General features: G+C 42.2%; 1 protein-coding gene across 1 annotated transcript; it reads right to left on the minus strand.

The window, feature by feature from the left end:
• Positions 1-223: 223 nt before the first annotated feature.
• On the minus strand, positions 224-11,318 carry ctdnep1a (CTD nuclear envelope phosphatase 1a). The gene is made up of 8 exons (XM_030076679.1): positions 10,550-11,318; positions 7,903-7,969; positions 4,744-4,862; positions 4,557-4,628; positions 4,221-4,337; positions 3,941-4,052; positions 2,040-2,124; positions 224-1,539 (listed from the first exon to the last, which is right to left on the minus strand). Exons 1-8 carry the CDS (start codon positions 10,652-10,654, stop codon positions 1,479-1,481), a joined length of 738 nt encoding a protein of 245 aa, XP_029932539.1. The 5' UTR covers positions 10,655-11,318; the 3' UTR covers positions 224-1,478.
• Positions 11,319-12,081: the final 763 nt, after the last annotated feature.

Below are 12,081 nucleotides of genomic sequence, written 5' to 3' on the forward strand. Positions count from 1 at the left end.
TCAGCGAGAGGACAGGTGCAGTTTCCTGTCACACCACATGATGGCAGCAGATCGTAAGGAAAAGTGACACCTTGCCACAGAAAAACGTCATAAGTCAATCTCAGTTCTTGGGCACTCCAGGAAAAAGCCACCGGTGACAAGCTGTAATAATTTTCACTCCTGAAGTCTATCAGAAAAATACGGCAAAAGAATAGAGAGCATAAAAAATAAGCTGGATAGGAACTGGTCGATACTGACAGGTGTTTTATTAGTAACACAGACCTGGAGACAGAGCCAATAAGAAGCTGTTGTGAGCCTTGACAAGACCGACAGTGTTCAGAAGGCATTTTAAGACGGAGGGTCTAATAGTTGAACCCATACATTAAGGGGAGCAGGTAAAAATCGAATGGGGCAGGTTGCAAATTCTGAATCAAATACAAAACCAACTGCAACAAAAACAGAAGGGAGAGAAAAATAAGTGCAAGTCCTATTATTTGAAATTAGGATGGCATCAAATGGCGAAAAGGGGAGAGCGAAATGTCATGGTATCCAGAAGTCATTTTTATCATACATTATGGTAATAGAGAAACAATCAGATATTGAAAGGCGGCACAGCAGTCCACATATCTTTACAAGCCATTCTTTTTTTCTCACAACTTTTCAGTCCAGTCTATTATCACTGAGTCCCATAAGGAGCGTTGGGGAATGAGTGATGGTTGTGGTTGGAAAAAAAAAATAATATTATTAAAAAAAAAAAATCTCAGGCTGTCTGGCTATTTATCCAGAAAAAAAAAACTTTTGTGGATGGTAGATTGCAAGAAAAAACTTCATCACACCAGTTACATTTATCCATTCTTCTGAGAAAAAAAAAAAAAAAGTACCAGACCCAACAATTCACTTTTGGGATACGAGGTTGATCTAAAAGGGGCGGTTTCGTATTTTCCCCTGCCTAGTCCCTCTCTGAGGTAAAGACAGTAAAATGATGGGCTGTCATCTATTGAAGTGCAAAGTCCGAGGTGATGAAGAAGAAGAAATAATGGAGAACTGTCTTTGTTGCCTTGCTGATCCTTCTCTTTCCCCAGTCCCAGTCGTCAAAAAAGTTTAAAAAGACTATCGAACGCAGCAAGCATACTCCGACTCAAGTACACAAACTCACCTCCATATGCACACAGTCAGTATCAGGAGCTATAAGGCAGAGAGGCTCCATTTGTTTTGGAAAAAAAAAAAATACAAATAAACAATCAAGAAGAAAAAAAAAAAAAAAGAAAAAGGAAAACAAGCTGGCTCCCCCATCCCTCCCCAGTAGTTTGCGGGCTCTGATGATCCCATACTGTTCATCCCATGTTAGGCGGTCGCCCCAACCCTCGTCTCCTCAGTGCCCTTCTGAGAGAGGCTCCTTGAGGGCTGGCGGGTCGTCTGTGTGGGAACGGAGGGCAGGACGGAAGCCGGCAGAGAGGGAAGGACCGGTCGACAAGCCCCGCCCCTCTCGGTTCAGCCAATCACCAGAGCCGGTGCTGGTGGAGGTTTCGACTGAGGACGGAGCGGACATCAGCGGTGAACCTGTGAGGACGGGAGGAGAGACGGACAAAATCAACGTTGTGTGGAGAAGATGAGAGGGCTGCGTGGCCGTGAACATAAAACCAAAATTTTAAAACATTTTAACTGATATCACAAATCATTTGAATACAGGCAAAGGCATAGAAAACTGGTGTTTACTCTGCAGCTTTATGGAACTGTGACGCTTCAGGCAATAATAGTTTTATCCAGTATGTGTCACTGTTTTTGTTTCCAAGTAATGGTTCAAGATGAGGTTCAAATGCTAATGTTTCTTTTTAATAATAATATAATTACCTCTACGACATCTGGCCCAAACGTATTTTAATTTCAGAGAAAAGTAAGGTTAAATTACAATGTCACATTTTCTCTCACAGTGGTGATAATCACCTTGCTGACTGAATACAGAGGAAACACTGTTGAGATGGCAGACGGGGTAAGCCACATTGGGGAACTGAAAGTGCTCATATTATCTATTTTTATGATTATTTCATCATGCCTCTTACCTTAGTGCATCCAGCATAGGCAGCAAGTTAAGAAGTGCTGTGTCACTAGGGTCGCTGAACCAGGACTTGATGGGTATTGCATTGTCTGGAGGGCAAAACCAGGGGGAGAATAGGACATGGTTATGTGCTGATCTGTTAACAAGGACACTGAATGTTGTAACACTTGCAGAATTTAATGTGCTGTTACGACAATTACAATACACGCCTTGTGCTGCAAATAAACAGCTGACGTAGATGCCCTGTGCCTGTCCCATCACAAGGCGGCCGTCTACAGACACACGGCCTTGTTTTAAGTTTGTGTGCTGCGTTTGAATACACACACAGAGGGAGACACCCGTTACCAAGCTGAGGAGGAGGCCGACTCGCTCTGCCAGCATCACTAAACCATCTTTCACACATGCAGCTTCACCCGGAAAGCTTTCAGAAATTTTCCTTGTGGGTTCTCATGTCCTGATACACGATATGGACAAAAGTATTGGGACACACCTCTCAGTCACTGAATTCAGGTGTTTCATTCAGTCCCATTGCCACAGGTGTATAAAATCAAGCAGGTAGCCATACAGTCTGCCCTTACAATTTGTGAAAGAATGTAATAGTAATGTAATAGGATACCGCCAATGCAACAAGTCAGTTTGTGAAATTTCGTCCCTCCTAGGTATTCCGCGATCAACTGTAAGTGGTATTGTTGCAAATTTTGCCCAATGTGACCAGAGTCAACCTGCAAGTCAGGCCAGGACAGGGCTGAAGGTCATAATTGGCTGCGAGTTGGAACAGAGACCCGGGCCTCACTAAGCTGCTGTACGCTCCTTGTTATTGTTAGAGGTTTCAACGAGTTACATTATGATGCATTCAAGCTCTATTCAGTAAAAATGAGCATTGGGTGAAGGTAAATTATTATGTTATCATAATGTGTTCAAATGTAATCTTGTAAAAAATGTGTTTCTGGCAATAAATTTGAATAAATACAGCTGTTGAATTTCCTAACACTAATTCTAAGCAGCTTATGATGCACAATTAAAATGTCTAACGTCAGACGTGTTTTTAATCAAGCAAATATTTAAATAAAACACAACGGCATATTTCGTAGTTATCTAAATAGTGTGTTTTTATGCAAATAACCACTATAGATAAGAATAGCTGGGTAAATAGACAACATTGATAATTTGGGATGGTTTACACTGACTTTGGGAAGGTTACAATTGTTCTGTGAAAAACGTTAGTGTAGAGTGTAATGTGCCTGGATGTTTTTAGTGCTCGTTGTGAGAGAAAGAGATATGACGTAGAGACAAATCTGAAGCAAGTAGAGGAGCACTGGGACAAAAGTTAATTTGGATAAGATGTTTATGTTTCTGTATGCTTCTGTGATGTCGTTTGGCATTAGTATTTCTGGGTAAAAACCACACAGATGACAATGAATGTGTCCTTCATGTACAACCTAATTTGATTGTGATGTATTCATAAATGTACATGAATGTTAATAAAAAAAAAAACACAGATAAGTAAAAGAAACTACAGAAAAGGCAAACAACAAAACAAACCATCAAACAAACAAACAAAAATAAACCCTTGGATTTGTGTACTGCTGCTATGATGCCATCTGTAACTGTTCTCCCAAATGTTTCCCACCATTTAGACCTTCATCATTTTGCAGATTTCAGATGATTAAGGTGCACAAGACTGATCTTGCTGAAACTTTAGAAACTGTACAGATACACTTGAGTGCAAAAATTTGCAGGATACATAAATTTGTAAGACACAGAGATTCACGGAAATATTGCATTTCACATATTCAGCGATTACTGAGGTACTACTTTCCGAGGTCTTGAGGGTTTAGACAGTAAAAGACAAAAACACATAGTGTGTGTGTGTGTGAGTGTGAGTGTGAGAGGGTGAAGTTTTACCTGGATGGCTGCGATAAGCGCCAGGTGAGTTGTCCAGAATGACAATACTGGACAGGTCATCGTGTACTACGGACAGGTCTTTAATATAACTACCTAGATCCAATGTACAGTGCTGCACAGAGAAAAGAAAACACACACCAAAAAAAACAATCATAATGTGATTGTAGAGAAGGAAAAATAGTTTCTGAAGGCACTTTGAAGGCCCAGCAGGACCAAAGAGCTCAATAAGTCTCATCAATAATCACACAACAACAGATGTAATCAGTTTTGTGAGCGGTACCTGTCTGTAGTATCTGCGTTTCAGGATGTTCCTGTTGTTGTCCAACTTGTCTGCCACTGCCGAACCGTAGATCTCCATACTGGCCGTGAACACCACCAGCTCGTACCACTGGCTCACCTGTACATGCACGCACACACACGTGCACACACACAGAGTACAGGGCACAGTCATTTAAGGAACACGTCAGTTAGTAATTAGTAAGGGTAATGGTAAAGAAGTATTTATTCTTTTATGGTATCAAATGGTCTGAGAGAGCCCTGAAGACTCAAACCAATCATGTTTTAAGTGCACAGGTGTGTAATTCTGATCACGGCATGTTGTTCCAATGACACTCACCACTTCTAAAAAGAAGTCGACATGTGGCCTTTTATGTACGAAGAATCTGACTGGGTGTTTATCAATGACGACCTGGAGGAGAGAGAAAGCAGAAGGGCCCCGTTTTGTTTAGACAGAATGCTTGGAGGTGTTTGGACATGTACACGTCTGTGTGTGCGCATGCACTGGTACAAAGAAATGCGCGCACCTTGAGGATGAAGTCTGGCGGCGTGCCAGGTCTCACTGTGGGTCTGAGGACCCCGTCATGGTGAGAGTGGATCAGAGTCTCGTCGAGGTCCAGGACCAGGATCTTCCTCTTCACTGCATCTGGAGACACACACACACACACAGAGGTGAAACAAGGTGAGATACCAGGACAGATGCATGTTGGGAGATTCGACTGCAGCGCAGCGCCCCAACAGCCGGTGGAGATCAGTGTCTCGCTGCATGGCGGATACTCGCTTACACGGAACTTCAACATGAGAAATCTGGCTGAAAGATGATCTCGACGAGGCTGATAACAACTAGGCCACCATTTATTTCTGCTTATTGTGTAGACATTTATTGCATCATACATCTATTTTATACATTTGTATTAATTTTAATTATAGTGTTTTATGTGCCACTGTGCTTATTCTACTGGTTTTATTGTCATTGTGTCCTCTATTGCTTTTACAGTATCTTTAATGGAGACTGAATTTCCCCTTGTGGGATAATAAATGACTGGACTGAACCGAACACATAAAACTATTTTTTATCATGAAATTATGATTGGCTTTTTAACCAGGCTGGACTGACAGTACAGATGTCTGGCTGTACGCAGCTCACAATTTCTAGAAATGACCCTGAGTTGACCTTCGAATACGACATATTGAATCTTTGGACAATTGTGTTGTAATTTCAAATGTACCGTACATTTTTTGAGTCTCGCCGGGCTATTAGACTACATGATAAAGTCTCATCGATCTACATTCTTCAGCTGCCGGGAGCCACTGCAGCTACAGTCACGGGAGACGGGCCCTGGGTTACATGGTGACCCGGCTCTCCAGGTGGGGTCACTGTTGAGGTGTGCAGAGTGAGTTCAGAGGGTTGAGCAGATCAGAGATGAAGCGATCTCTTACACTCACTCGATTGGAGGAAATACAATCCTTTGTCTAATTCCAGCATGTGCTTTTGAATTAGCTCTCCTCAAACCAGAAGGCAGCTCATACACAGCGGCTCATGCGAGCATGAATGCCGCCTTTAATAATCACATTTCCTTTTCACAAAAGTACATCTTGTCACCATTGCAAGCAGGGCAGGAATCTAACAGTTTTGTCCATAAACCACAATGGTACACAGATTCAGACATCTATCAGCTAACTGCACAATTTTTCCAGCCGAATATGATTTCTAGAATAGCACATTACATCTGGATGCTGGCTGTTTAACTTGCACAGTGGGCAACCAAACACAGGCAAAATATAGCAGCATTTTTATTTAGCACCCTGGCTGTAGGTCTTGAGAGGCACATTGTATGCTGACCTCCTTGTAAGCAGAAATGATGAGCAGCGTAACTCTCAAAGTCAAACATTTGCATTTTACATTGTTCACACCATGACCTCAAGTGTTTTCTCACTCGATTATCATATGAAAACACTCATTTCCTGCATTTGCTGTTGATTGATTTGGTTCTGAACTTGTAAAACCCACACAAACTGATTTATTTCACTTGGCAAGACAACAAATTCACCCTTGTACTTCTTACTGCTGGTTTGTCTTGTAACTGCAGTGATGTGGTGTGGCACTCATTATAATTCCACAGAGAAAAGAGCTTTGGCCAAATGCCATTCAAACTAACGGGTGGAGGTGTTGAAACTTATCAAACTTGCCAACATAGCATAACAGGTGTACAGCTTTGGCTCTTGAAATCGAACACATCTCAAAACTTAAAAGTACAACCAAAAGACCTGACAGCAGAGTTACAGCTGACAGCTTGTCCGCGTTAACGCACAAGGAGACGGCACCGTGTGAGTGTAAGATCTGAGTGTTCCTGTCACGGTCTCTACAAATCGACCTGCGCCGGTGTTCATTTGCTGCGAGGTGAGCGGGGTCACGGCAGAGGGTCAGAGGAAGTGTGCAGCATTGTTACGCTGCAGACAGCTCTTCCTGTCTGCCTAATTATTTCTTCCTTGGTTGCGGCATTTAATCTCACCTTAAATTTCTACATTACATACATGTCATTGCGAAACGTGCATCTTTTTCTGAGCTGGTTCTGCATTATGGATCAGTGGGCTAAGGCACAAATCACATACTAGCCTCACTGTGGCTAGTATGTGACTTTTTTCAGCTTCATTTCTGTTGAACCGTCATCACACATGTATATCACATGAGTATGTGTCACATCCTGTGTCTCTCATCTCATCTTCACTGCTCACTGTGCAATATTGCAAAGTACAGCAGCAAGCGTCTTAACGTACAATGTGTATTAATGCATATAATGGGACCAAACTACGGCTGGGCAAAATGGTGCAAATCGTTAGCTAAATTAAAATGTTCATATTTGGATTTAATGATTTTAACGTGTTAATTTTGCTCTTGTAAACAATGCATATCCTGCACAATTAACTTTCATTTAAAACAGTTCCTTTATTCCCAGGGTAAAGTTGTAGAACCTAAATAAAACAACCGTCAACAAGGAGGAAATTATTTTTCAGTCTTATTTCTCAACACGAGCCATCTTTAAATAACAAAACAAAGCAACAAAAGCCTGTTCTTCCAGCTCTTCCAACAGGACCTGAATGCAGCAAACAAAGGGGGTAACAAAGAGGAAGAGTGCCACACTAAAAAGGTCTAAAATGGTCTTAAAATTTAAAGGAAGTGATGACTGTTGAGTCAAACTATTTAAAAACAAGTTTAATTGCAGTGCGCGTATTATTTTGATGAGAGGTCATGGTTTAATTGATTTTTGGGTTCAACGAATGAGGAGTGTGTTTGCTGTGTGTGTAATAGACAGCAGTGTTTCCAGCTACGTTCAGCCATGTCAAGCTCTACAGTGACATAAGTGAAATCTTGACAAAATTAATCACCATGAATGGCAAAAACTAGGACGATATGTCTGGAATAGGTGGAATTATGCTTTACAGATGAGAAGAACTCTACTCTGGATTACTGACAATAATCAAGCTTGTTTTCAAATCAAGTAAATTTTTTATCAATATTGTTTTAGCACCCATCACAAGAACAAACAATAACTACTTGTTCAATTCTTAATCTTCTCCAGACTTATGCGGGAGTCTTGACTATCAAGCAAAAGGGTTATACCATAAAAAAAACAAAACAACAACAACATTACGATTTGGATTAACAAATGATGGAATGTACTCACTCAGTCTGTTTCTGGAGATGGGTGACAGAGGCAAAGTGTCATATCGCACCGTCTGATACTGGATTATCTGCAAATGAAAGGCAAATGACAGTGACAGTCAGGACGGTGCTTCATTTCAGCAGACCATGTGACACAGAACACTGGTGAAACAATAACCCACAGCCTGGAGGAGGCAACGTTAATCCCATCATGGACACATTTCAAATATTGTTAATAAAAACTCAATGTCAAGATGCTAAACTAAACTACAGTGTCAACCCTGAGTGCAATGAAGTCTCCAATCGTCTCATTTCCTATTCTTAGACTCTCCAATAGGTTTAATGTGTAAAATGTGTCTGTATCCATTTCCAAGGCAACAGCATTTTGTGTGACTTCGCAGAGAAGGACAGAGTTCGATCATGTTTTGGCACCCCTTGGGAGTAGGGCTGGGTGATTCACTGAGTTTTTTTTTTTTTAATTACAATTTTGTCTTGCGGTGGTTATAAAAACAAGATAATCGAGATAAAACAATAACTGTACTGCGTTCAGTTTCTCAACGATGCTCTCGTTTTGTCTGGTGTTGTAAATCCTGCAATTCTTTTGCAGCTGTGCAATTTTGCCCGTCCCTAAAGCCCAAATTCATTCTCAGCCAGATTTGTGGCATGCTTATATTGAAACGTCAAGGAAATGCACTGTTCTGAAAAAAGTTCAGTAAATGCATGATGTTTCCAAAGTCAAAGACTACTCGTGTTAAATAACTGTGATCTCAATATTGACCAAAATATTTGATTTTTACCACAGCTGAGAAGCCCTACCTGGGAGCATTTCAGAAGTAGCTTTCTGTTTTGATCTTTATCTCTCAGATCTATAATCCATTAAAGCATCACAGTTGAGACTTAAGGGCGAGAGCATGTACACCAAAAGTAATGCTGATATTTTGAAAGAGTCTTAGGCTTTGCATAAATCCTAAAACGTATATTTAAGGTGACAAATTTTCAGCACTGGTGCTCTGTTCTGTTACAAATGTAGCATGGCAGAGGAGGATGCCACACTGGAGTACTGAAATGCATCCAGTTGTGTCCATCCCCTGGCTGCACCTCTGCAGCCTCCTTGCTTCCTGTAGAGGAAATGAGGGAAGATGCAGCGAGGATCCTTTCCTGTGTCGCTCCAGCCCCAGGACTCTGTACTTTTCTCCACTAGGGCTATTTTTATCCCCCCCAGCTGTCAGTGGGTGTCAGTGGAGCATGGGGCACAGGCAGAAAGGGAGACTTGCAGGGTGACTTTGACTGCTTGGTACCTAACCCTTGGACAGGGCCTCCCCCCTCTCCGTGTCCCCTCCCACTGCTGGCTGGCACAGCGAGCTCAGGGGAAGCCTATTGGTGGCAGCAGCTGCTAGGCACCATGGGGGGACCTGACCCTCGGCTCAGCTCCCTGTACCTCCAAGAGAGTCCATCTGGCCTCCAGCCCTGCAGACACTGGCTAAACCCTCCGCCTCCAGACTCAGCAGTGATCTGGTCATCCTCGCTATGCAGGAAATTACATGCAGAGGCATTATGCTGCATTATTGTCTATAAGATCAATAAACAACCAGCTTGTTGGGTGTTTACATACAGTAGCATGCAAAAGACGACGTCCTTGTTGCATGTGGTCATATTATTCATAATCAAAATGACCTTTTAATGATACGAACTTCTGAGAGTTTGTCCACTCTGCACACTGTAACTAGTTGTTTTCAATTTTATTTGATTTGCAAGCCAATAAAAATAGCCAGAGGGAATAATTTTCTGTTAGAAAAGTCTGACAGAAGACACTCTGATTACCACTGCCAACTATATTAGCACTTACTTGACAGTGACATTGTGCCAGTGCATCGCAAACAACAAACAATTGAGCTAAAGTGAGTGAGAATGAGAGAGAGCGAGAGAGGGAGTTAGAGAGAGAGAGAGAGAGAGAGAGAGAGAGAACAGTGCTCTCTCTGTGCTGACATAATCCCTCTCACTTTACCCATAACCTGGACTGGACTACCCACTCTCAGGGCCTGTTGACAACACGTGAGTGCGTGCGCCGCACAATAAACTGCAGACAAACCTCCAACAGAAAGACTATTACAACACAGAGGGCACTCCTCCAGCTTTTGTAGCCTTGAAACAGAGTTGGAGCCAAAGTCCACTCATATTACACTACATATGCATATCCATAACAACAACCCTGCTGCTTGTGAAGCACCTGTTTCTATCCCAAGTTACAAGCAGGCAGCCTCTGTCACCTTAAATGCCATGTTTATTGTGGAGGCATTGGTGGAGCGACTGAAGGTGACCGCAGCAGGCTTGTGTTGGACACTCCATACACCAAGACACATTTGGATGCACTGTAGCTGGATGGGTCATTCATTAACACTATCACACTGGTGACTGTAAGTAGGAGGGAGAGGCTTTCAAACATCCATTCACGTTATGAGGAAAAACCATGCAAGACGTGGATAGCTGCACATTAATGCACAAATAACCAGAAAATGAGTATCTAGAGTACAAGGTGAATGGGGGCCACCTGAAATTGCATGTTGGTGGATGTAATAATCGGAGACTTTTTTTTAGTTGTCACCATACACAATATAACAGGATGAAAAAGTAAGTAGCTTTAAAAAATAACAACAACAACCCATGCTCACCGTTCGTAGATGCTTCCTGAGAATGTATAAGATGAAGCCCCATATTCTGGACGTAACTCCGAGGAAAGTGCGAATGCCGAGTAAACACTGTCGGGTCTTCAGCATGTTGATGAGCACGCAAAGACCCAACAGGAGCCAAACTTTGAATTGGTACTCGATGGCACGCTCGTCCGGAGTTATTTAGCGATATTTACAAAAAAAGAAACTTGTCTGGCGGTGCTATTAAAACCCGTCTTTAGCCACGGCAGCCAAACAAGCAGTGGAAATTAAAGTAGAGGCCAAGCAAACGTGTGAGTACCTCGCTCTGCACACTTGTGGCACAACTTATCACCGGGCAAAAAAACATCCGCGGTACAACTAGGATAGAAAACAGTTTGTAAAAATGTGGACGTGGTCAACAGTTTTTTTTTCTGAGCGTGTGTGTGTGTGTGTGTGTGCACGGCTGCTGCTGTGTGGCTCTCACCACGCAGCTCGTTGACAAGCTAGCTCAGTGGCGGTGTAGCAACTAGCTAGTAGCCAGCACAAGCTATCGCTAGCTCGGTAGGGTGACCACCTTGAACCTTGGAGAAAAATGCCCCAGAAACTTTCGGGCCGCTCGCTGTTCAGCACCGCTTCAATGCGCCGTCACTCCACGCGGCGTCCGAACAGAGAAAATGGTTGAAAAGTTCCCAAAAGTCAGACCGGTCGGGGTAAAATCAGTTTGTAGTTCACGGCAAATCCGGAATGAAACTGCGAGCCGCCATCGCCGCCCTGCCGTCACTTCCGTGAGGAGCTCAAATGGTTGCGCGCAGCACGTCCACGTGGAAAGAAAATAAACAGACGTGGACGAGCATCCGGAGCAAGAGCTGCTGGATGAGAATAAGAGCTGAATTTAGTGGGGTAACTAATAAAACTATCCAGATTATGATTTCAGTGCAAGTTTATATGATTAATTCCTGCGGGATTAGCAAAAAACTCTAAAAAATATATATATGTATATTTCTGAACCTAAGATTCAAGTTTTGTCTTCCAATCACTTTAACCAGGCATAATCCTGCTTTGTGGATAGGCTGACAGTAATTTAAATATCTAGTATTTTTAATGTCTTCAAGGGAAGGGTGTAACTAGTTCATTTCTTGAAAATGACTGGATCTACTCCCTCACCACAAACTGACACAATTTAACAAATGTCTACTAAGGTACAAATAGCACCACATGAATATTTGGTGTTAAACTTAGTGATGCTGTTTATAATATGCTGATGTTTAGTATTTCTTGGTGTGACTAACACATAACAGACTTATTTGTTTCCTGCCCAATAAATAAAAACATAAATAATTCTGTCATGACCCTGACCCAAGCATTTTAAACCTCCAGAAAATGACTACAGCAAAAATTGTTACCCATGTATGTGTCAGGTAACCCCACCACCACCACCACCACCACCACACCACATCAAAGTTTTTGTGGGAATCATATTATTCCCTCCCAAATGTCATATGAGTTCTGATCAGTGGTTCTTGTGCTGCTACATGTGTGGTTATGTTATTACA

This window comes from Myripristis murdjan, chromosome 18, assembly GCF_902150065.1.
Source record: "Myripristis murdjan chromosome 18, fMyrMur1.1, whole genome shotgun sequence".
NCBI lineage: Eukaryota > Metazoa > Chordata > Actinopteri > Holocentriformes > Holocentridae > Myripristis > Myripristis murdjan.